Source organism: Trachemys scripta, chromosome 9, assembly GCF_013100865.1.
Source record: "Trachemys scripta elegans isolate TJP31775 chromosome 9, CAS_Tse_1.0, whole genome shotgun sequence".
Lineage (NCBI taxonomy): Eukaryota > Metazoa > Chordata > Testudines > Emydidae > Trachemys > Trachemys scripta.
Window position 1 is genome coordinate 18,088,322 of NC_048306.1, and position 26,361 is coordinate 18,114,682.

Below are 26,361 nucleotides of genomic sequence, written 5' to 3' on the forward strand. Positions count from 1 at the left end.
CTGTGGCTTGCTTTCATTTTAACCAGGGAACCTGGGATAGATGGTTAGAGAGGGATGAAATATCTGCTAGTGGAAGAAGGCGACAGTTCATCTATCTATACCTGTCTTGGACCTTTGCTTGTTTGAGTGTTCTAAGAAAAGGAATCAAGTTTGAAGAGTTTCTTCCCAATGCCATTTAAAGTATGTTAGTTTTTCCATGGCTAGTGGGTCCTGTCTCCTGGTAACTCAGGTCTTTTTACATCAAGTTGCTCTGTCTCTCTGAGCTGCTATAGTACATTGTACAACAACAGCATTTGGGAACTCTGTTCACCTCATCTGACATTGTGTGTACCTCTCACACGGTAATCCTAGGAGAGCCACTTTCACATTCAGAAGCTAAAAATGTCTGATGTTCTGTCCTATTTTCAGAAATGGCATTAACTGTGATGCATGAGTGCTAAAAAGGTGTCAAAAGAGGTAAATGCCAAGTCACAGTGCAGGAGCACACTGGAGAATAGAAGTTAGATGGAGAGGACCTACTCGGTCATCCAGTCCATCTCCCTGTCAATGCAGGATTGCTCCCTATAGTGTTCTGTCTAATGTCTTGCCCAGTTTAGTTTTAATTTTCCCAGGCAGTTGGTTTCTGCTGCTTTCTCAGGAGCCTGCTCTGAAGACTTTACTGTTGGGAAAGATTTCCTGACATGGAGGCTAGCTATCTCTTTCTTAATATTGCCCCTGGGAGGCCGGGAGAACGATGCTGGTGGTAACCTGCAAGGAGAGGGGAGTTTGGGACAGGCAGCCAGAACATAATGTCCAGCCTGCCTCAGTCACCAGAGTGTGTGAAGCTCCCAGTGACTGGGAGGTGGATATGTGGCCAGGGACAGTGGCCTGGGCCTCTCCTTTGCCCATTGCCGGGGACATCTTTGCTCCTTGAAGTTAACACCATCCTCAGGAGGTCTGGCTTTGCTTCCCTCAGTGAGAGGAGAAACCCATGGGAGCCTGCCACCCTTAGAGGTGGTCCCCTTTCAGCTTGCAGTTGCTTACAATGCTTTATGTTCATGTTCACATTTCAGAGCCAAATCAACTCAAGCAAAGAGTGTTCATCATCTGTCTCCTCTTGTGTGCCGTGGGCAGGACACCTCCGCAGTGCTGCCTTTCCTTTGACTTATAAAATGGGCATGGTAAAACTGTTGTGAATAGAGGTTACCTGCAGAATTCCTTAAATCCTGGATCGACAGGTGACCCATTCTGGGCTCTCTTCACTTGCTATGCACTAGTAAGTGTGTCACCATCTTAGTTCTTGGTGCACATACAAATGCCTAAGTGTTTTATGGAGCAAGCAACACACCCAAAGTGAACACTTGCTAAATCCTAGCAGTGCGGTGAATCAATTGTTCTGTACAGCTTTACAATTCCTCTCATGTTTGTTTTGTTCTTTTTCTTTGTTGTAGCCTGGCTGTACAGTGTGAGTCTGTTTTTTGGCATTTAAATGCCTTACTGTGTAGAAAGGAAGTCTGTGTTGTCTACTCCACACCAGGAAATGCTCTTGCATAATTAGTCAGACCTCAGAACAAACAATCTTTCATGGCATGAAAATGTCATTTTGTTTAACTCAGTAAAAACTGTAAACACTGTTGCAACAAAACAACTGTCCTCTGTTCTCAAGTGTGTCCTGAGTGTGGAGTTGGTATAACTGACCCTCATGTTGACTCAACTAGTGCAAAAACCCTTATGAAACCACAGACAATGGATGGAGAAGGCATCTCAGCAGGAACAAATGTTGCATGTTTATATCTGGAGCAATTATTTCTGATTCTCAGGCTGTCTAAGTGGCAGAGCTTTTCCATTTGCTAAAGCCATTTTAAGCTCCTTTCACGTTGATTGATCTCTGATTCGCTCCCTTACCCCCTCAGTGTCTTTCAGGGAATAACCCAGAAGAGAGAAGAAAGGGTTAGGATGCAGAAAACTTCCAAGGGTTCTTGCAATGCTTTGCCTTTGCAGAATATTGCTCTATTGTTTAATATTTTTATTGCAGAATATTTCAACAGTCTGTTTAAAAAGAGAGAATTTGCATGGAATGTTTATAATTCACTTCCCTAAGAGTTGTATGAACATCTTGGAGTTTGCAGTCAGGACCCTGGCAGTGCTGTGCATAGTCAGCAGAGTTGCCTATTTAAGGAGATTCTTACACTGGAATATGGTTAAAAGAAAATATTTTGTGCCAATAAGATTTTACCAATAGATTCCTATCCTGTCTCCCTGCTGTTATTAACTTTTATTTGAAACCGTTTCATTCTCAGTCCAGCCTCTCTCGTCACTTATCCCTCTTCAGTGAATCCATAACTCTGTTTAACGCATTGGCACCAGATGACTTAGAAGTTGTTATGCTGTTGCCAGTTAGCATTATGACGTCCTTACAAGCACAATGCCATGTCAGGGTGAGCTGTGCTTCAGGGAAGGCTTCCCCTTTCTACCAGTAACTCTGATTACTAATACAGATGGGCCCACAACAGCAATGTTTGGATGTGGATTAGCATCAGGTTGTGGCTTGGGTCAGAGATTGAACCAAGGCCAATGATTGGGTTTGGGTTGGATGGTATAAATCAGGGGTCGGCACCTACAGCACGCGTGCCAAACACAGCACGCAAGCCAATTCTGAGTGGTACGCTGCTGCCTGCCGTGGTCCCAGCCCCCAGCTCCACTCAGCCCCCCCGCCCACTGCTCTTCCCTGTGGGGGCAGGAGGCAGAAGCTTGGTCCTGCAGCAGCCAAGCTTCCTCCCTCCCCCGCTTCTTCCCCCAGCGTGGTCTTTCCTGCCCCTCCTCCTCTTCTTCCCTGCGCCGATCAGCTGATGGCCCTTGCGAGGGGGAGGGGGACGAGTGGCAGTGCGCTCGCTGCTCCGTAGAGGAGGCGGAGAAGAGGTAGGGACGGGACCTTGGGGAAAGGGGTGGCACAGGGCATATCCCTTCCAGCCCCCTGCCATGAGCTGCTCAGGGCAGGGCGCTGGGAGCACCCCCACGAGCCAAGCACCCCAGCTTTCTGCCCTGCACCTCCACACACTCCCGGCCCCCTGCCCCGACCCCTGAACCCCCCCCCCCCAAGGCCTGGGGTCCCGGCTGCCGGCCCCTTGCCAGCCGGCGTCCTGGCTGTAGGCCCCGCTCAGAACAGAACCCCAGGCTGGCAGCGGGCTGAGCAGGCTGGTGGCGTAAGATCAGCATTTTAATTTAATTTTAAATGAAGCTTCTTAAACCTTTTGAAAACCTTATTTACTTTACATCAACAATAGTTTAGTTATATAATATAGACTTATAGAGAGAGACCTTCTAAAAAACGTTAACATGTATTACCGGCACACGAAACCTTAAATTAAAGTGAATAAATGACGACTCGGCACACCACTTCTGAAAGGCTGCCTACCCCTGGTATAAATTTTGCTGAGCTGTTCTTGTGAGAGTTCAGCCTAAAATGATGGTAAATATTGTCCAATTTTCACACCTGAACTCGATCAGAAAAACAGGTATATTTGACCTTGGAAGTGAACCAGAACTGTAACAATGGAGGCTGTTATGGATCCTGGTGTTTGAATCCAACTCCTCTCTGTCTTCCGCCCCCAAATTTTGAATTTGAAGTTCTGGGAATTTCCTTTCCATGTCTCTCAAGCAACGTTAACATTCAGACTTGTGCTTCTCCCTGTGAATTTTGTTGATTTAAGAGCAGGCTGACACAATTACGCACTAATGTATAGTTGCTGTATTTTACCCAAATCAGGTGGTTTGAAGTTTACAAGTAAGGTGGCTCTTTAGCAGGGTACAGTTTTATTTTTTCTATGTATTCTAAAGTATCTTGTCTACAAAGTGGGCCTTTCCTTCACTTTTTTTTGCACAGACTTGCAATTTGGTTGTGAGCTTTCTTTGTATGTGCTTTGTCATCCCTTACAGTGAGTTATATACTTCCTTCTCTTTGAATAGCATAGAGGTTTTGTGCCTTACGCTGCTGGTAATTGGACAGAAGCAATTTACTGAGGAAGAGCAGAGAACTGGCTCAGCGAGTTCCTCTTTTGTCTTTCTTCCAGGCTGTCCCTTGTCAGGGTTGCCTGCCTGCAAATATTACACTGTTTTGTTTTTGTATTTGCTATTGGAAAATCTAGACTGCCAGTGCCAAGGGTTAATACATTTGCCACCCCTTCATTAACACATGTAGGTGGCAAAACGAGGCCTCATCTGGAATACTGTGTCCAGTTTTGGGCCCCACACTACTGGAAAGAGTCCAGCGGAGGGCAACAAAAATGATTAGGGGACTGGAGCACATGACTTATGAGGAGAGGCTGAGGGAACTGGGATTGTTTAGTCTGCAGAAGAGAAGAATGAGGGGGGATTTGATAGCTGCTTTCAACTACCTGAAAGGGGGTTCCAAAGAGGATGGATTTAGAGTGTTCTCAGTGGTACCAGATGATAGAACAAGGAGTAATGGTCTCAAGTTGCAGTGGGGGAGGTTTAGGTTGGATATTAGGAAAAACTTTTTCACTAGGAGGGTGGCGAAGCACTGGAATGGGTTATCTAGGGAGGTGGTGGAATCTCCTTCCTTAGAGATTTTTAAGGTCAGGCATGACAAAGGCCTGGCTGGGATGATTTAGTTGGGGATTGGCTCTGCTTTGAGCAGGGTGTTGGACTAGATGACCTCCTGAGGTCCCTTCCAACCCTGATATTCAAAGGGTACGTCTTCACATACCGGAGGGTCCGGCGGCAGACAATCGATGTTCTGGGATCGATCCCGGAAGTGCTCGCCGTCGACGCCGGTGCTCCAGCTCGGCGAGAGGAGTACGCGGCATTGACGGGGGAGCCTCCATGCCGCGTCTGGACCCGCGGTAAGTTCGGACTAAGGTACTTCAAATTCAGCTACGTTAATAACGTAGCTGAATTTGCGTACCTTAGTCCGAAGTGCGGACTTAGTGGGGACCAGGCCTATGATTCTAAACCAATGTAATTGCAGGGAATTGCAGTGTGGCTTTTGAGGACGTGATGGCTGACAATTCAGTTGGAATTTGGCCAGAAATACCACATCATGATTTAGCTCAGGTAGGGATGGTTGATTTTTAACCTCAGTCTGGGACAGTCTCTGAGTTAGTGTTGAACCACTGTCCCAGGTTGATGAAATACAAAGTAAATAATGGTGGTTCATTTATTACAGGGACTTCCAACACAGATAATTGCATTGTCTTCCCAACTTTCCCCATGGTTTCACAAGAAAAAGGTGTTCTTCCCTTCCTAACCTAACCTGCTAAGTAGTGATGTTACTCTTGTTATCATTGCTTTTGCCTTCTAGCCTGCAAGTGTCTGCATTTTGGTGGAGCCAGAAGAGAAATGATCCCTATGCTGTGTATGGATAGTTTGCAACATACTTTGTGCTCACAAGAGATGCTTTGTTAATCATGAAAAATGCTTATTAATGTTTTCCTTGTTTCCTCAGCTTCCCTTCGAGGTGGAAATTTATTACATCCAGCATGTGATGCTCTATGTTGTGCCCATCTATCTGCTGCGGAAAGGAGGTAGGCCTGCAATCAGTCTGAGCCATATTACCCTACTGATATCTGATAGGTTGGAGTTAACTAATTAAGCACAACCTGTTTCATTATGTCTCCAGTTCTTCTAAGGCAACACTTTGCTTTACCTGCCATTAGCACCCCGGGATTATTATTGCTGTTTATTATTTGTTTTGAGGTAGCGCCTAGAAGCCCTTGGTATGGCCCAGCACCCCATTGTGCTAGGTGCTGTACGAACACAGAACCAAAAGACATTTCATGCCCCAAAGAGTTTACAAGTCTGCATCGGCCAAACACGTTCTCTTCCTAACAGACATCCCTGCCACCTTGTGACTTCAAAGACACTTGATTATGTTTTCTTGCCTTTTTGACCAAGGTTTGTGGTAAAAATGCACTTGATTGCAGGAGTTCAATTTTTTTAAAATTTGAAAACTCAAAGACTACAAAGCTATGTAAACTTTTGCCCATGAATATAGTCGTCTTGGATGCCTCCAAGCATAGAGTACCTGGGGAGAACTGCTGTTCTTAATGAACAGGGAGGGTCTCTCTTGTAGCACTAGCTCCCCAGGTGAATATGAATCAGTCAGTGTAAAGCACTTTGTTTAACTGTGAAGTTTTGAGGAAATCTAGTGTGAGGTATTGGTGAATCAGGGATAGCTCCTTTGTTGCCCCCTCCTAACAAAGTACTTTAGTTCTTCTTCGAGTAGCGTCCCTATGGGTGCTCTCCTTCTGGTGCTCATATGCCTTCAATGAGAGATTTTCGGTAGCAGTACCCATTCAGCCCATACATGCACCCTACGTGCCCTCGTGCCCCGTATCAAGGCTCTATAGGGCTGCGCGGGCAAACCACCTCAGTTCCTTGTCAACTGCCTGGGCTTGAGACTGAGAATTCAGCGTGTCCGCTTCAGTTGGCCAAGCTTGCACTGGCTAGTTTGTTAGCTGGCAGTTTATTTTTTTTCTCCCTAAACCACAGCAGAGCAGGAGGAATGTGAGTTTACACACACACAGTGTTACACACACACAGCATTAGCCTTCTACCTGGATTAGGAAGTCTCCCACCTCATTCGTGTCAATTGCTGACAGATCTAAAAGGTATACGATCTCTACCCGGAGACACTCTAGGTGGATTTCTGAATGTATCATTTCCTGTTCTCAATCTCCCGATATACAACCTCCATTCCACAAGATCTCTTTCTACCTCTGTGATGCTGTTCAAGAAGGAGAGGTTACTCATCCTATGCAATAACTGGAGTTCTTCAAGATGTGTCCCCTTCATGGGTGCTCCACTACCAGTCCTCCTTCCTCTCTGCTTTAGGGTTTCCTCTGTGGGATTTTGTGGTGGAGAAGGAAGTGTAGAGCCGAATGGGCACTGCTAACGAAAATTGCTGATTGAAGGTGCATGGGATGCATGCACATCTGAAGTGGCGCACCCACAGGGACGTACATCTTGAAGAACTCCAGTTACTGCACAGGATTAACATTCATTTATGTTAATGTCTCAATGAGTCGTAAAATTGGGAATGTTACAGACTTCTAATTAGTGCACTAGAGAATGGAAAACAAGATGTTTTATTAGCATATATTCTACATTGTACACAAGAAGCTTAACCAAACTATGCTGTACTCCCATCCTGGGACTCGAGATGTTTCCCTCTTGTGTTTTGATCTCACTGGAATTAATCTTACTGGAGATTTTGTAGACGTATTCTATATACTTTAGCCCATGTAATTCCATATTTGTTTTGTGGCATTGCCTAAGAGCGTCTCTTGGAGGCTCCCTTTCAGTGCTTGATTTCTGGAGTATTTTGTATGGGTTTGTCCTCTATCTACCTCGGACTGTGTCCTGCAACAGGAATGGCTCAGAGCTTTGGTCAAGTGAAAAATTCTCTAAGTCTTCTCCACCTCTACCATCCCTGTGGCATTGTTCTGCCTTGTGGCTATTGATCAGTTTACAGCTATCTGCTGCCATCTAATGTTGACGTGTGAGCAGTGAACTTCCAGCCTGACACTTTCTGCTAGCTAACAGACATCTTTTGTAATCACCCTTGGCTGAGGCTGTGAAGCCAGTTGGTTCCAGCTTGTTTTACAGTTGGACCCTGTGGTAGCACCCTTTTTACCCGATCGATTAATACCTCATTAACACAGGACATTGAACTATTGTACAATACTTGTGTCCCCGGAGACTGGTTCTTGCCAAATCTATATTATGTCTCTTCTTGGGAAAACGTGAATTCTTGACAAACTTGGTGAGGTCCAGCACCGATAGAACAGCTACAAGAATGACCTAATGTCTGTAGAACCGATGCTAGAAAATTATTTCCTCTTAATATTCTGCCCATCTCCTTGCAGATCTGGTCGAAACACTTTTTGACTCAATCACAGGGTGCCTTCTGCTGTAACAATATGCCATGTGGCTTGATCTGTGATCACTGACCTTCAGCAACATGCAGTAATCGGCCTATAATCTATCTGTATACCTTGGGCAGAAGTTTGTATCAGATTATGATTATGTGCATTATGACCTGGGGAAGTAGGTTACATGTGCAGCGAAATAATAGTTCATTGGACTTGGAAGCATATTAGAATGGTGCAGGAGTTTGATAACAGGGACAGTGAGCCTTTCGAGGTCATCCGTTTTCAGTCTAGCCCATTACTTAATGGCTGTTTAGCTTATGTGAACTGAGTTGGTTGTAGTCCAGTTCCTGGTTGATGCATCAAAAAGTGACAGTCTGAATTTGTTTGTCTCTAAGGTGCCACAAGTACTCCTGTTCTTTTAGTCTGAAGTATTGTGGCATTGACTGACGCTGGCAGCCTCATCTCAGGGCCATCTCGGAGACACAACTGCCTGTCAAAGTGGTCTTTCAGAACAGGAAAATGAATGGTGTGGCATAGGGAAAGGTTATGCAGGTTCAGCCCAAGCAGCTGTAGTGTGTGAGAGACCGTAAATGTAGAATTCCAGTTCCATTTTGGAACTTTACCAGCACCAGGGTATTTTTAAAAATACACCATTCTAGTGATGTAGAAATTTTGTGTGTGTGTGTGTGTGTGTGTCTTCATATTTTGTTCACTCTCATTGTGATCCTGTTCTCTGTGGCAGGCAAGGCAAGGTCACATAACACTGCCAACCTTTCAGCTTCTGCTTTGTGTCTGTCCTGAATGGTGCGGGGGCTCCACCTTGCTCAGGTTTGGTTGGAAGGCTGGTGTGATGCTGACTGCTCACACTCCAGTGTCGCACAGTGAGCAAGATGAGCTGCCTTGTCCTGACTGGGAGCTGTGCTGATTAACTTCGGCTTCTAGGGAAATGAGATGTTTTCCTCCTCCTCCCCCTCGCCCTTCCTTCGGACATTCTGGCACATCATAGATTTCCTTTCCCCCTCTTCCTGTTTAATTAATTTTCTCCCCAAATACATACACCAGTTCTGGACACAAAACGTGTTCCCTTCCCTCCCCAAGGGATTGAACATCGTCCCCAGAACGGAGGCTTGAGAGAGAGAGGTCACACACCCAGGGCCAAATCCTTGACCCTCTGTGTTGTGACGCTGATGGTGCAAAGATGTAATGCTGGTTTAACTGGCCAGCAGCTTGGGGGTTGGAGCAGAGCTGCAGATAGCAGCTTCCTTACCAGCCCTATCCCAGCCCCAGGCTTTGGGGTTGTGTTGGGGGCAGTTCTATACCCTGTTGATTCCCCACTGCCAGGAATAGCGCTATACAGCTGAACCGAAAGTAGCATTCCTGAGGCAGCTGTAACTTACTCCTGGTATCAGTCAGTCTGTCCAGCTGCAGGATTGGGAGGAGGGGCATAAAATGTGGTCTAAAGCTACTGTCCCATCCCCATCCTGCTGCCCCTTGAGCTGCACCACGTACGCCTTGCAGACAGCGCAGGATTTGAGCTCAGTCTTGGACTTTAGAAATCAACGTACAGAAGGATTGTAAAATGGCGGTGAGGATTTAAATACATAAAAGCAGTGTGTAAATGATTATAACACCTAGGAGAAGACACCATGCCCCATATGTACATGGCAGCTAAATAGCTGACTTAGGGTTGCTTTTTTCTGAGTTGTTGAGGGGGAAGCAGGGTAGATTGTTTTCTGCTGCATATTTAGTCTGGTACTTGCTAATAAAGCTGGAAGCTGGTCAATAACCCTCTTGTAATTGTGTGCGGATGCTGCGTTGCCTCTGTGATACCATGTCAATGTACATTTTTGCTCAATGGAAACATAAATGAGAAATTCAATTTGCATTTTCTTTGACTCCTCAGTATTTTTTTTATTTTAATTGAAAATGTTGTATGTTAGTGGGGTTTGGAAACCACATTAATTCTGTTTCTGTTCTCAACATAGCACAGCCAGTGAGTATTAATTAATAAATCAGATGCCCGAGAATGCGTTCATGGGAACTCCCAAAGGCTTTCCTGTCCTGTAGACCCTAAATCGTGTTAGTGTGTTTAGCTGCCACAAGACCCTGGTTCAGGCGTGTAAGGCACTACTGGGGAAATGTTACCTTTTCAATAACAAGTGATCTTGCTGAATGTGCAGTTACTTGTTTCTCCAGTGGAGATAAACTCTGGGCAGACACACCTCTGTAGTCTTTTCCATCTGTGGAGTGCAGCCTCCTCCCTCCGTCTCTCACTTTTCCCCACCCTCACTCACCTTCACTGGGTGGGGCTGGGGATTGGTGTGCAGGAGGGAGCTGTGGGCTAGGGCCGAGGGGTTTGGAGTGTGGGAGAGGGCTCAGAGCTGGGGCAGGGGTTTGAGGCATGGGAGGGGGTGTGGGCTGTGGGGTGGGGCCAGGGATGAGGGGTTTGGAGTGCAGGAGGGGACAGGGAGCTGGGGTGTGGGAGGGGGTGTGGGGTGCAGGCTTTGGGAGGGAATTTGGGTGCGGGAAGGGGCTCAGGGTTGGGGCAGGAGTGCAGGCTCTGGCCGGGCGATGCTTATCTCAGGCAGCTCCCGGAGGTGGCCAACATGTCTGGCTCATAGGCAGAGGGGCAAGGGGGCTCTGTGCGCTGCCCATGCTCACAGGCACCACCCCTGCAGCTCCCATTGGCCGGTGCTCAGGGTGGGGGCAGCACGCAGAGCCCCTGTGGCTGCCCCTGCGCCTAGGGGCCACAGGGAAATACTGGCCGCTTCTGGGAATCTGCCTTAGCTGCACTACCAACTGGACTTCTAGCGGCCGGTCAGCCAGGCACCCAGGGTCCCTTTTTGACCGGGCATTCCAGTCAAAAACTGGGCGCGTAGCAACCCTAGACAGTGAGATGTGATTATACAGTCCTTCGTCCTGTGCATTGGTGGTGCAAGTTAACTGCATAGTTATCTGCAGATAATTCAGTAACATCCACACACATTGCAGTGTAATTGCCATTGCAGTGATTTAACACGTCCTATTGTGGTAACTGTTATTTGTTTAGTTCTGTTCACTCTGTAGAATGAGCTGGGCAAAGTGATAACACCTGCTTCCAATGGGTGTAATACTTGAATACCTTGACTGAAGCACCTCTGAAAATCAGACTGTATACTTATGGAGTAAAACTAACACTCCCTGTTGATTTCTCTTGGCCACAGAAATACTGTTTCAGTGGAAAACAAGCAGGATTAGTGAGAATTAATGTCTTGTATAGTCTTTAATAATCAAATTAAAATACATCTAGCCCCAAACGCTGGATGAGAAGAAGGGAAAAGATAATGTGTGTATTTCAGGTGAAAAACAAGGGTCTCTCAAGTATTCACTGTCATGAAAGTTAGTTACTAGGTGGAATCACAGTAATTCAGTTAAATATTAATACTACTTTTTTTTTTTTTTAAGGTATCTACACTGCAGAACCACTTTGCAATTTCTGGTGGGCTCTGTTATCCACTGGCCTGATGTTTGTCTATCATTTTAGCATCTTACAGATTTTGGGACTGGTAAGTGACTACTCATAAAGTAAACATTTGGGCCAAAGTTTCAAACTATTTAGGTGCAAATGGGTGCCTAATTTGCTGGGGCAATTATGTGCTCAAATTGGGCAATTGCACATGCTAATAGCTACTTATGGTCATCTGCATGTCAGTCATCCCATTCACACAAACCCATTTTACCATGCACAAATTAAACATGCAGTTGCATAGACATTGAGTGCACAACTGCTTGCCTTACTTCTGAAAATCTGACTGTGTGCCGAATAAATAGGTGAGTGAGAATTGCCAACATATTAACTTGATTACTTTGATTTTTAGGGGAGTTAAGAATTCCCATTTTAGGTTTCTGAATCAATACAGCACAATATAAGATTGATTTATAAACTTGTTATTGTCCCTTTCTGCAGGTCACGGAAGTGAATTTGAACAACATGTTATGCCCAGCCATCTCAGATCCTTTCTATGGGCCCTGGTATCGAATCTGGGCATCTGGACATCAGACTATCATGACCATGGCTCATGGAAAACTTGTAATATTGTTCTACAGTGCTGTCCCCGTCTTTAAATATAGTGTGGATTTGCTTAGACTCCCATCTAAGAAAATAGACTGAAATTTCTCCCTGGGGAGTAGCACTTACAGGAAGCAGGAGGTACCTGTATTCATATTGGAGAAGAAAGAGGAGAATGAAAGGACAGTGTGTTAGTGTGTCATGTCTGCTGCTCCTCCCTCCCCCCTCAATATTTCTTGCCTCAAAAGATCTCTACAATAGAGTGAGGATTTTCTTCTTTCAACTGCTGTTTTTCACTGCCCGTAGCCAATGGCACAATTAGTGGCCTTATTCTGAGAGAAGTTGGTGTTTCTTACATATTTTATGCAGATTACAATGGAACCTCCCTAACCCACACTATATAATTACCCCAGAAAATGGCAGGCTCTGTCTGCATCCCAGCAAAGAGAGTGGCAGTACAGTCCCCTTATCAAGACTTCATTATTGTTTGCTGTGTATCCTTCAGTACATTTACTGATTACATTATAAAGTATAAGAAAAAGCTGAATTCCTCCTCTAACCGAAAGTGAACCAAGCACGATTCGTAATGCATCATCCTGGCTTAACTTTCTTTATTTGAATTTTGCTAGTTGGTGAGTAAGTGAAGCAATATGCAGTGGGTCTCCCAGTTTGTGTGAATTAGTGAGGTTCTATTGCACTGCTTTAAGCTGGTTGAAGATAATGGGGAACAAAAGAATCATTCTAAATATCTTTTTTAACATTTATTTTTTAAATTGGATTATTTCTTTCTCAGCTGCGATGGATCTGCACCTGTGTGGTTTGAGCCCAGCATAGTAACACCTTTGAGGATGTTCTGACTTGAATGCATGAAAAACCATCAGGTTGGAACAATTGTATTAAAAAATCAGGCAGGGTGTAAATTGTGATGGGTGGCGTTTCATCTAGTCCTTCAAGTTGCCCCTGAACAGAAAGAAATATGAATTAAAGGGACACTGTCAACCTGGTGTAGACCGAGAAAACAAATTACAAAACCCCACGTGAAGAGTTTTAAACTTCATTTCGTGCTTTTATAAAATTCCTGCCCTGTGTTCTGTATTGAACAGATGAAGAGAAACTGCTATTCTGGTTTCTCTCTCTAAGCGTCTACACACCATATGCAGTGATTTAAACTAAATCAGTGCAACTCTAGTCTGGTGGCAGTTATATCAGAGTAAAGGTATTCTATACCAGCATAGCTTGTTTCATTTGCTACTATAACAAGCTGTACTGCTAGAAACACCTTTATACTGGTATAACTGCCTCCACAGTAGGGCACTGCACTGATTTAACTAAACTTATTGCAAAAACTGCATGCAGAGATGCAGAAAGAACAAGTATAACCAGGGAAAAGCAAATTCAATGTATCCATTTACTTTAGTTTTAACAATGTTCAGTATTAAGATGTTCTACTGTACAGACAAGTGGAAAGGGGAGAAATCTTGACAGTGTTCCTTTTAATTTTTGAAAGCTGAGTTCATGTTGGTTGTGTTTCAGAGCTGCATCACAGGAATTTGCTGCAAAAAGTGATTTTTGGCTTGCTTGTGTTGCATTGCCATAGCTGTAATAGTATACAGAGTCACCATACCTCTCCCTTCGGCCGAGTTGCCCTGCAATCATGTTGTGAAGTTAAGGTACAGCCATTTATACCTCAAGGAGAGAGCTCATTGCCTAGAAAAATTATCAAAGTTACAGACTTGCATTTTTTAAAATTTTTACAAAGGCAGATTTTGATAGGGGAGAGGGAACACAAATGACTTCTCTAAATAGTTTCACTCCATTTAATTAAATATATATATTTACAACTGCATTCAGGAGTATCCTGTCAATCTGTATTCTAATTTGTAAACCCTTTTCTGGACACACTCTGTGCCTGGTGGCATATATTAAATATCATGAATAACCTATGCTGCCATCATTAGATAAAAAAGCAGATTTACTCATTGCACAGTTGCGATCAATTTAAATTCCTGTTACCCAGACCAACAAAATGCATGTTCCTGTTCCCGATCTTCAGTCTCCAGCAGGAGTTCGCCTTTGAGAGCTAAGCCCCTGATACTCGCAATGAATATCTGTTTACAGTGTGGCTCTCAGGCCCTGATCCTGCAAGCACTTAAGCACGTTTGACGTCACTCATCAGAACAGCCTCACTCCTACTCCTGTATGTAAAATAAGCACATCTTGCGGAAGCATTTGCAGGAGTGGGGGGAAAGCACCAGTGTTAACAAAGGCGTGATCCTCCAAAGGCAGAGCACTCCACTCCCATTGATGTCAGTGGGACTGCAGGAGGTGATGTCCTGGCCCCAGTGAAACCAATGGAGTTTTTTGGCCATTGATTTTCATGGGCCAGGATTTCATCCAGGGTACTCGGCATATTGCAGGGTCAGGCCCTAATGTTCATGTTGCTAGATATTAAGCAGTGTCCCCTACTTGAATACACGTTATCTCATAGGAACAGCTGAGCTAAATCATACAGCACTTCCTCCCATCCCCTAAGCTTGTCGAAGTTTATTTTGGTTTATTTATCTAGCTAGCAGTCCCTTAGGAAAATGCCCTGGGCCAGACACCCCTGCTGTACCTACAATGACGTGTGTTTAGAAAGAGACCATTGGTGTTACCACAGGGATGCAGTTGGCCCATCCTTTCAACACTGGCACTATTGCTTGGATTTAAGTTGTCTGATTCTTGCCTTTTTCTAACCCATTTTTTAAAAACGTTGTGGCTACTTACAGATTTTGACAGCTACATTCAGAACAGCAGCAGCCTCCCAGGTTTAAAGCCTCTTAGTATTTTTGAAAATACAGCACTTCCTGCCTACAGCTGTGTGCTTCAGGGCCTTCTAATAAGTACAGCCACAGCTCTTTTAGGCCACCACTAGCGTCCTATGATCAAATAGTGAGACTAATGGGGAATTTCAAATGTGTAGCTCAAGGGGTGCCACCTCCATGACAGGGTATTTACTTGAAGTGCTGAATTTCTAGCTCTTTTGACTGGTTTAAAAATGTAGGAGCAGGCGTGGCAATTTTGAGACGAGTTAGTTTGAAGTCGGGGAAGACCCTAAAGCAGTAGGTTTGTTCCTAAAATCTGACTCTCATTCCTCAGCTGATCTCTTACAATAGACACAGTCTGTAAGGTGCAACAGAAAGGTGGGGATTGTTCAGTTCATAGGATGTTGGTTTGGATGATAGTGGGCTACTCAGAAGCTGGGCAACTATTAAAATATCCCACGGGAGGGTTACATCACTTCTATGGTGGAAGATTTATTTTTCTCCTATTGAATGGGTGGGTTTTACAAGCACTTATAATAGAGATGATGATCCTTGGTTGGCTCCTGTTTATACTGGAAATGAAGAGGTGAAGCCAGGTGGCCAGGAAGCGTGAAAAGGAGAGGAAAGCACAAGGTGAGTGACCAGTCAGTGTGAAAGGGATAGCTTGCCTCTGGCCAGCTGAGCTGCCTGAGACAGATCACTTTGTCTTCCACTAGTTCGTGTGTGACAAGTCATCCTCACTACCGAGGAAAAATCACTTATGGTGCTGATAGCTAACGTTTCACCCTGAGAAGGTTATTCTCCATAGTATTCAGACCTCCAGTGACAGGAAAACAATTTGTGGTCTTTAATATTATTGTTTTTCCATTTTTAAGCAGATGACTTGTCAGGTGGGAGCCTGAATATTGTGATAGTTTATTTTAAAAAAACAAGAGGAAGGGGAAAAATAAAAAGCCTAGAAAGGAGAGACAGACTCATAGAAGTGTGGGTCCGGAAGGGACCTCCATAGGTCATTTAATCCAGTCCCCTGCACTGAGGTAGGGCTAGTATTATCTAGACAGATGTGACTGGCTAGTCTTTGTGCCAATGGAATCAATCCCAAACTAAACCTGCCTCTGTTTATCAAGTGCATCCTTATTTTAGGGGTGTCTCCCCCTCAGTGGAGAACTTTGTGTATGTTGAGGGTAAAATTGGATCTTTAAAAGCTAGCTCCAACTATTTAGCACCATAGTGCTCTGACCACTGGAGTGGGCCTTTCTGAGCACATCAAACTCTGCCCTTGTCTCCTCTCTACTCTACAGGAGGAGCCGTTAGTAGCTACAATTAAATTTACTGATCACACAGTTTGTTTATGCTCAGGCTGAGAAGCATGAACTAAAGATGATAACTCTTCTGCCCATGTAATGTTGGGCAGCACCTGGTGCATGGTAATGGATTCTGGTGCCAAGGCTTTCAGTAGTCTAAGACACACCTAGTGCTATTTTTCAAAGGTTCGGACACACCACTGCGGTGTTTTACCATTAATCTGTTTTTGTCCATCTTCCGCTTAACTGCATTGGACTTCAAACACCAAAGATGAATTTGCATCTTGTTTCTCTCATAGGCTGGAAATTAACAACTCTTAGTCATGTTCAGAAACATTATATATAAATGGATGCAAGGCCATAGCCCCCAAATACACCCCTAGACGTGGTATTAGTTTGACTTCTTAGTGCTTGACAAATGCTGCTTGTAGGCAAAGCGCTTTGCTGAAGCTGGGAGACATGAGCAGTCAGTTCAGTTGTGCACTTTAAGGTTTTAGAGTACCTCAGTGTAGATGTATTCCCCTCTGTCTGTAGCCGCAATCAGGGTTTTGATATTTCTGTATATTTGATAACTGAATGTTTTGTAAAAACCTAAGTGTCTTTCCCTTTCAGAAATGGCTATTTGCAGTTGTTTAAGTACTTGATTCTGTGTCCCAAGTCTTGTCTATAAATCACAGGCATTGGTTTCCTAGGTATTTGTAACTACATGAGGGAAAAAATATAGATGAGTAGTTTTTCTTGTTGCAGTTATTTCCAGTTGCATTTGTTGTTTTACTAGGTGAACTTTTCATAATTTTATTTTAAAAGCAGAGGGATAAAGGGATGCTGCAGCATACAGATGTGACGCTGGGAAAGTTAGTCGTCCTAGTTTTAACAAAGTAAAAAATTCAAAGGGGCATCTGGTATTAGTCCGTGAGCGGAAATGCTGCAGGTATGTTTGTAAAGACAAAGACAACTACTTTTTGTAATTAGAATAAAACACATGATGAGATCCATAACAAACAGTTCTTTTGTGACCTCGTGCTCAAGGTGATATTCCTGTAACTCTGTTTTTCTGCTTAGTGTTGTTTGGTTAAAGCCGAGCTGTTTTTAAAATGGCTGTATTTTTCTTGAGGGTCAATTTTATACCTTTTTTATTTTTGCATTTATGCTGAGTCATAGTTCTCTCAATGCGGCAAGTAGAGCGGTGAGTGCACCCACAACGCTGTTGACAGCCATGCTCTGCCAGGAAGCTGGAATTGCTACATGCACTGAGCTGAGGCACAAAGCTGTCTTTGGAAACTTGCAGTTCCAAGTACCCCACCCTTGGTTCCAACCACCATGTTATCCAGGCACAGGCTGGAACTGCAGGGGCAGGGACCAATGTGGGCGCTCAGCTGCCACCTCTGCTGTTGGTTCAAAGTAATTTGTAAAAGTGGTCTAAATTTTGTAACCTTTTTAATGTGCTAAAACTTGGTTATCAGGTAACATTTGCAGATAAGGGGTATATTTGTGTACTTGGTTTTTTGTATTTTGGTCTGTTTTTGTTGGTCCCTATCTGAGATCCTGCTCATTGGGCAATTAGTTGTTAAATCTTTAATTAAAGGAATAAATATCTTCTACTCTGTGCGGGAGCAGTTTTGTCGTCATTTTAGCTATGCCAGGTCCTGAGCCTACCTGAACAATCTTGTTGCCTGATTATAACCAATCATAGGCAAGAAAATTGAACATCTTCCACTACATCCCTTCGTATATTAGAGCACAAAGGAGAGAGAGGAGACCACACATCTGTACTCCTTCCTCTCTATTCACTGTTTAAATCTCCCCTACCCACAAGTGGTGGGTAGAGGTACAGGTGGCAGCAGATACTTTCAAACCTTCACCCTTGAAGAAAATGCTTTTTAAAACTTTGTACGTCTTGTTAGTTACACTCTACCTACCTCAACACCCTCTCCATTGAAGTGGTAGAGCATTCTTTCTAATTTTCTGTACTGTCACGCCAATATTTCACAGTAGTCATAGAAGAATGACCAGGTACAGAACAGAATATGCACAGGTTTCAACCTAAAACAATCTTTTGGACATTTTATTCTGCAATATTTTCACATTTTGTCACTGCTGCTCAGCTGCAGTGGACAGGTAAGTCCTAACTTTTAGTTTGTCATTACAGATGACATTGAGCCCTAATTAGCAGGTTTTTATTTTAAAAAAATCCTCACGCTTCATGAGTGGAATGATCGACTACACTTCAGACCAGCAGTGGTTTTATTGCAAAAGCTGTTTAGCATCTTCACTGCAATCCCATGAACAGTATCATTGTGACAGGCTACTATATAACTTGCAAATAGTGTTCATGGAAAAGGAAACTGACAAATCATGCATATATATTAAATAGTATATAGAGGCCATCATGAGCTGTGGGTTTCATCCAGTCAGGGAGCAGAATCTTGGGCTGACCAGTCATAGTGTGTGAAGACTGAAACCATTGGCGCTAATAACTTGAATGCATAGCTCAAGCCACCAGAGTAGATTTCAACCTATGTGAATGAGAGGCAAACTAATTTACCAAGCTTGAAGTTTGAATAATAACTCGGACAAGGGGCTAAATTAATCAAATTGTTCCCTACCAATAGGTGACATAGCTATAATCGTCAATCAATTGTATTGTTTATATTTTGTTTTAATAGCAAATGTTTGTCAATTTTAATCTGTCACCCAAGAGCCATAGCCTTAGCTCACAGTACCACAGATTTTTTAAAAAGCAAGTTGCTTCATAGACTGGAGCAGTGATCAAGTGGTGGGGATTTTTTCATTGGTAGGTATAGCCACCCATGAGTTCTTCGCACTTTGGGAATGCACCATTTGGGAATATTACCATGGGGAAAAGGAGAGTGGCTCTCTACTTGAATACTGCAGGATAGAAGAGCATACATATGTCACTAATACTACTTTGTAAACATGCCTTTATACAGGTGACAAAATCTGGTAAATGCCAAGATGGAAGCTTTAGTCAGGTATGGTAAGGATGGGATTGATTGCCAGAGCATTACCTATGTATATGGGTTGCAGAATGAGGGGAAAATACTTAGTATTCTGCATACATTGAGTGATTTTTTTTACTTTAGCAACAGCAGTCAAAACAAGTCAATTCCTGTGTATTAGTGATGAAGTGAATGTTTGTGTAAAGGCTTTTTTTACAATCTAATGACTACTTTCCCCAAACTGTCCTGTGCCCAGATCACGACCACTCCGTTACTTCCCCAAGACACACCCATGCCCCTCTGCCAGAGATGGCATTTCTATGAAACCTTTCTCCCCCTCCCTCTCCACCCCTCCCCCCCTCCCCCAGCTAAAGGGTACGTCCAAAGCCTTCTTGCAGAATGTCCAGATGTAAAACTGCTGGGGAAAGGATTATTTTAAGGTACAGTTCAGACTAGATTAATCCTTCATAGAAACAAAGTATTAAAAACAGATTTGATGCTATTAGTCACAATTTTGAAAGTACTACGGTGATGTCAAAAAAGGTAAAATTTACTTACCTAATTTTTCATTTTCTGAAGTTGGGACCTGATGTTCTGTGATACATTACAACTGGGTTATTTCTTCAAGTCCTCCAAGTGCAGAAGCATCTTTGTTTTAAAACTCTCTCTAGCTGTACAATGTACGCCAACAGGTGGAGCTGTTCAGAGAACTGTAACTCCCCAGTGAACTGCCCTAACTTAGAAGACAAACTATACATTCTGATTATTAAACATAAAATATTAGTATTTCCAGACAGGAGACTGCGTCTACTTACTTTTTTGACAAAAAGTGGAAATGAAGACTTATGGCACAGTCAGAGCCCAATTTGAGGGAATCCCAAGATTTGTCCCTCTCTGAAGGAATACTCCAGGAGGGAAAAAAGGAAGGATCAAGAGTTCCTCTCCAACTGGAATTTAATGCAAAATTGGACACTTTGGAGGCAGTCTCATGGAGCCCACTTAAGAGAAGGAAAAATGACAGAATATGTAAATTCTACTCTTCTGCCTTGTGGGCAGCTGGTGCTCTATGAGCACTACAATTGGGAAGAAGCCAATCTCCAAAAATGGGGAGAAACCTTAAACCATCAAGGAAATTGAATCCTACAGCAAAGGGAACATCCTCTGGGCTATTAGTGTAGATGTCTAGCCCGATAGCTTGTCTTTACAAAGCCACCCACTGACACACATGCAAAAGCGACATGAATATGCCCAAATTTTCACATTTGGGCACCTAAATCCAAAGAAGACACCTCAGTAAGAGTGATCTGATTGGCAAGGGTTCTGAGCACACTGTTCTCAATGGATTTGGTTTCTAATTTTAGTCACCCAAGTTTGGAAATTTGGGGTCAAGGTTTTTGGGGAAAGAAATGCATAGTCTCCCCAGAATTGCCTAATCCCATCTGCTCCATAGGAGGGGCTGCATCATTTTTACATGAACTGTTTAAATGAAGAATTAAATTTCCAGGGTTGCTGGAATTTTAAGTATTCACAACTGCATCGCTCACCCTTGCTGTGGAACATGGTCAAAGTTGTACTTTGTACTAGCACAATATGAAACAAACCATTTGAGGAATTAAGCAAGACTAGTAACACTGCAAGTAGTTTATTTTGAAATGATGCATGCTAAAGAAGTAGAGTGGGAAAAGAAAATGAATTAACACTGATCACTATCTAGACCCTCCGGGATGGTGTAGATAACTTAGTCCTGCCATGAGTGCAGGGGACTGGACTAGATGACCTATTGCAGTCCCTTCCAGTCCTATGATTCTACTTTAGGTGGGCTTTATGATGTTACTGTATGTATTCATTTCCTGAGTTCTACACCAGTGGTTCTCAAATTTTTCTACTGGTGACCCCTTTCACATAGCAAGCCTCTGAGTGCGACCCCCCCCCCCATGAAAAACACTTTAATATATTTAACACCATTATAAATGCTGGAGGCAAAGCAGGGTTTGGGATGGAGGCTGACAGCTCACGACCCCCAGTTTGAGAACCCCTGTTCTACACTGTTTTGTCACATCTCCCAAAGATGTACTATATAAAAGATAAATGATAGCTGAAGTTGTACCAATATGACTGGTTTTGCAACAAGGCAGCTATGTATAAAAGACCAGACCCCTCCCGCATCCTGGGGGATATGATTTAAAACTGACTGAAATTAATGGAAGTGGCATACACTCAGTAAATCGAGCTCTGAAGAAACTGAAGTGTTACATGTTCGGCAGAGTGACATCACTTCTGAGCTAAATTGTCCATTTCTCTTTGCCACAAAAATACCAAGTGGTTCATGCCTGATTTATTCCTCTAGCTGGGAAAATGAATGGACTGACTTCATTTAGAACAAAATGTACCTCCAAATGCATAATTAAAATCCAAATTCCCTTTTGGAATTCTCTAATCTCAAATGTTCAAAAAAGTAACTGAGCAGGCCCCACAATTTAGCAAAGAAACATGAAAACAGGAAATGGTGATTCTTTTTCCTTATTTTATTGGGTAAATGATTTAAAAGGTAAGAACAATAGTGTTAAAACTACTACAATATCTTTCCACAGCCATATCTCACAGACCCACAGATAACCTTCTATATATTTTTTTTGCTTTTTCCTCATTTTTACCTTTTTAAGCCATACTCATAGTAAAATGCCCATTTCAACAGTTTCTTCACACTAATAGCAATTAAATGTTGGAAGGGAGGATCTAGTTATAATGGAAGGGGGTTCAGGTAATCTGTGATATTATTGTAATCACTAATCAAGTTACTAATAAGGAAGGAAAAAATAGGGGCCCTATAAGCTACTCCAGGTAGCTCAAAGCCCATTACATGTGTCACCATTGCATTCCAGATAACTCATTATGCTGGTGAACAATTCAAAGTAATTTTTTCATAACATATAAAACACTAAAATAACTTAGAAACTAGATCCAAATATTTTGAAAAGAATCAACTTTGATATACAAAAACAGTCATAAGTTGTTACAAAAGTTTCAAACAAAAGTTTGTCTTCTCAGTGCGTTTATGTACCAGCGCAGTTACTGGATCCAGAGCAAAGAAAGAGGTTTTTATTTTTTTCTTTTAACAGTAATAAAAAACAAGGAAAACATATCTTTGTATATAAAGAATCATTGCTGGTTTTAAGAATAAATGTAACCAGAAACCCTTAAATCTGAGAGGCACACTTTGGGTTTCTATATTTATTTTTAACATAAAAGGAAAGTCACCAGTTTATTTAAATGAAGGAGGTACTCAGACTCCTCAAATAAACTTAATTCAATTAACATCACTAGCAAAAATCAGTTAGAAACTGTACAAAAATAAAAAAGTTAACATTTAATCCTGCAGGGCTTTTGTAAGGACTAGAAGGCAGGCTTTAGGAGCAGCATTTGTGCATGGCTGGAGGCTTCTTTGGTTCGATCTAACACACACAAGAGATGTAACCTACTCCAGACAACAGTTTCAAAAAACCGCACATTTGAAGACAAGTAAAGAGGTCAATATACAAATGTCAGGGTGTGCCACATCAATTGCCTTGATTAACTTCATACACCAGGTCAAAACTCACTCCTGTGCCCTCCACCTGCTGTGTCTAGCACTGGGGTGGAGGTGGGAGAAGTCAGTGTGACAGCACAGTCTGGGGCAGAAGGAAGGCCACTTGAAGCATGACTGAGCAACACTTGTGTGAGTTAGAGGGGCTCGCTGTCTAACTCAGCTAATAGCACATGGCTCTGAGGAAGAGACTTCAAAGTGACAATTAAAGCTTTTTAAAATGGAATAAAGCAAACTGATTAGTGTTTCTCTAAAGCTAAAACGTTAACTTAAAAAAACCAGTGAAAGTACCCAACATAAAAGTATTTTCACTGAACTATATCTAAAAGGCTATTAGTGTAGTTAAATAAGAATGTTCGTGAAACTGATTTCACACACTATTCTTGATCAGGTTTAGAAACACAGACCTATTCTGTCCCAGGGCATGTCTGAGTGAAATACATGTATGTTTATTCAAATATACCCGTAAGTATATAAGAAACATAATCAACAGTATTCTCGGCCCTTACATATCGAGGAGATAGGTGCCCCTGATACACAGTAGATAGATTTGATTATTCTAAGCATGAAAAACCAGTGTATTTCTATGTAGCTCATAGAAAACTGATTGATTGACCCATATCTCTGTAACAGTTTTTTAATGAATGACACAAGACACTGGTCCAGAAGGACCTGGGCGTTAATTGATTTTAAAGCACACCTTTACAATTTGTATAACACTCTTTGAACTATTCTTTTTAAGCAACAGCTACTGAAAGATAGACAAAAATTCATTGTGCATTATGCTGTGTACAAAAAGGAGACAAAACTATCCTTTTTTTCCCCCCCAAGCCATGATGGGAAGTATTGCTGACCTTGTCCTTCAAAACCTGCAGGATTGTTTATTTCATCAGTATATCATCATTACACTGGTAAGAAATTCTGTATAACATCTGCATATATTGAGGATTTTTAAAAAATCTGATATGATTTAGAGTCCGCATGACCAGTCACGTGACCTGCTCAAGGTTGATTAGCACCTTTAAATACATATATTTTTATATATATAATAGATTTTTTTTTAAAAAACTTCTAACAATGAGCTCATACAGAAGCATGAGCATGCTGTAACGAGATGATGGGTAAAGATGGGGTGAGTGACTATTTTTTTTTTTTTTTTTTTTGCAGCAGACAATATTATTCAGCTTGTGCTCTGTTTCCCTATAAGGGCAAGAAAAAAACAACTTTCAATCAAGTAGCCACTTGTTTACAGTTTCCACTTAAAAGCTAATCCACTTTAAAATGTTCCCCAAGTAGAAACAAGACAATAGTATCATCCAAAATATCCTCTATATAAACATCTATTGATTTTTGCAGTGTCCGCTTGGCATATCTCTTGGCTACTGAATTTTCAGGCCCTTTTGTTTGCTTATAAATTAAGGCATCACAACTGAAAGTGTTAACATTTGGACATCAAATGCTGTGGATGAAGGAATACCAAACACCATCTATCTTAAAACTAACCCAGCAAAACTTGCCTCATATTACAGGTGAGCAGTAACAATTTACCCAACTATCTTTTAAAATATAAAAGTTTTAGAATTATCAACTAGCAGTCTGCCATTTGCTACAGCAAAAGTATTATTAGCGCCATTTTTTTCCTCTTATCTGTTTAGAATATATATTTTGTTTTATACACACACATCCATTATTTGAAATATATGGGGATTTCTGCTTAATGTATTTTACTCACCCGTATATAGAGGGTCTTTTTCTATGATGCATGGGGGTATATTATCCTCTTGAATATGCAGTAAACTATTACTGGTGCTAGTGATTGTTCTACAGCCACATGAAGCAAGGAGAGAATAGGCCCCAAAATGTTCAGGTCTTGCTACTCTACCACACATACCTTTTAAATCCCATCTCCATTACTACAGCTGGAACAAAACAAAACATTCTGATCAATACAGTAAATGGATTTCTACCTCTTCTTAGTGCAGTAAAGTTACCAGAACTATTTCACAGTACTTACAACTCTCCAGGACTGTTTCTGTAATAAATGAAGACATCTGAAATCAGGGCATATTTGTCCTGTGCTCTTTCTCCAACACTCACACTGTTTCTTAAAACAGCAGTTAATTGTTATCTGGCTAATCATAACATAATAAAACTTAGGAAACCCACAACTAAAAAGAAAGAATAAGATGGGGAGAGAAGAGAAATTCTTTCACGATTTGCTTGCTCAAAAGAATCCCAGTTTAAAAAATAATTTACACCAGATCAGTAGAGAACTGAGCATGGTTTGCTAAGCTGTCCGGTGCTTTTAATATTCTTCCTATGATTTTTATGTAACTATATTTATGTCCTAGTCAAAAGGCACAAAAATCTAAATCCATTTTCTTCCTAATATAACACTGCCTATTCACCAACCATTATTAAAACAAAAGTGACTCCTATTTTTAGAACGCCAGAAAGTAGTCTCTTCTCTGCATTACAAACACTGTTTTGGTGTCTGATCCTGAGAGGGGCAGAATACCCTCAATTCCCATATAACAGAATGAGAGTTGAGGGCACTTAGTACCCTGCTGGATTAAGTCTGTAATCAATTAGACCAACTGATCCTGAAATACTTCCTATCATCATTGCCTCTTATGCTAGGTGCAACAGCTTCTCTTCATCTGGAATATCGCCCTTCAAATTCTGTCTGTAAGTACTGAATCTGAAGCTCATGTATTTAGCTACATGAAATAAAGAGCCTTTACTACAGTGGTGGGGAATGTATGCTTAATACCTGAATCTCTGATATGTTTCATTCCCTGTTACAACTAATAATGCAACAGCAACAAATGTCTTACTCAAAAAAGGATATCCCTAATTGTATCCCTTAAACATTAAAGTCTTCCTTCCATCCACAGTCACAGAAAACCTTGATTGATATAATTCAATGTTAATGTAGTATAAATTTCAAATTTTATAAAAAAACACAAGGGTTATATATGCTGCAAAAAAACCCCGCAATAAAAAAGAATTATGGGAGTTTGTAATAATGCAGTTTTCTCACCCGTTGCCACAATGAACTTCTCCAACCAAGGAGAAGCGTCAACGTGGCAACGGAAACTATCATCATAAAATGGTACAGTAATAGAGATAGCTAGACCAGGAAGGGGCGGGGTCTCCTGGGAAGAGGTCTGCAGAGAGGTCCAGTGACTGGTCATGTGGCTCAGTGTCAGGAATAATGGTTGTATGGTGGAAGGGGGTGCCCAATGCCATTTTGGAAGTGATGATGCTGACGATGGGCAAGGTACTCTGTGTAGCTCATGGTCATCTTCTCACTACGGTACCTAAAAATGAAGAAAAAAGTCTCAAAGGATTTTTAAAGGAAACCATTACAAACACTGAAGTTAGGCTTGGAAGGATTAGATTTCATCGGTAAACATCAACTTCACTATATGCACACAAACCGACAAATATTTCCATTGATTAAAAGCTAAAATGTACAGAGTGGCAATGTAAGAAAAATGCTGCTTGAGAACTTAGTTTGATTTAAGGATATTACTTTATATATTTTGACATGTGATGTTGACAATTTGTGTTAATAAAAAAAGCTTTACTTCTTGAATCTCTATCTACTGTCATTAAATAATTGTCTGCACTACCCACATAATCCCACAACCACTATCCCACTACTGTGAGAATTTAAATAGATAAAAATAGAAAAAATGATTACAAATAAACATGGATATTATCCACCAAAATGACAAACAACAAAATAAAAATCCAATTCTGCCAGTACTGACTGAGGTTATGGT

The 26,361-nt window shown here is 42.0% G+C and overlaps 2 protein-coding genes across 5 annotated transcripts in view; one reads left to right on the forward strand and one right to left on the reverse strand.

Moving 5' to 3' along the window:
* Positions 1-17,635, forward strand: part of TMEM164 (transmembrane protein 164) — a 90,869-nt gene extending 73,234 nt beyond the window's left edge. For all 4 annotated transcript variants that reach the window (XM_034781106.1, XM_034781104.1, XM_034781105.1 and 1 more), the window contains 3 exons: positions 5,444-5,522; positions 11,316-11,416; positions 11,818-17,635. In XM_034781106.1, the coding sequence (XP_034636997.1) occupies positions 5,444-5,522; positions 11,316-11,416; positions 11,818-12,021 (384 nt within the window). In that variant the 3' untranslated portion in view covers positions 12,022-17,635. The remainder of the gene's footprint in view (positions 1-5,443; positions 5,523-11,315; positions 11,417-11,817) is intronic.
* A 7,938-nt stretch (positions 17,636-25,573) lies between these two features.
* The window catches only part of AMMECR1 (AMMECR nuclear protein 1), a 99,046-nt gene continuing 98,258 nt past the window's right edge, over positions 25,574-26,361 (reverse strand). The window contains exon 6 of the mRNA XM_034780664.1: positions 25,574-25,893. Coding sequence (XP_034636555.1) covers positions 25,779-25,893 — 115 coding nt within the window. The 3' untranslated portion in view covers positions 25,574-25,778. The remainder of the gene's footprint in view (positions 25,894-26,361) is intronic.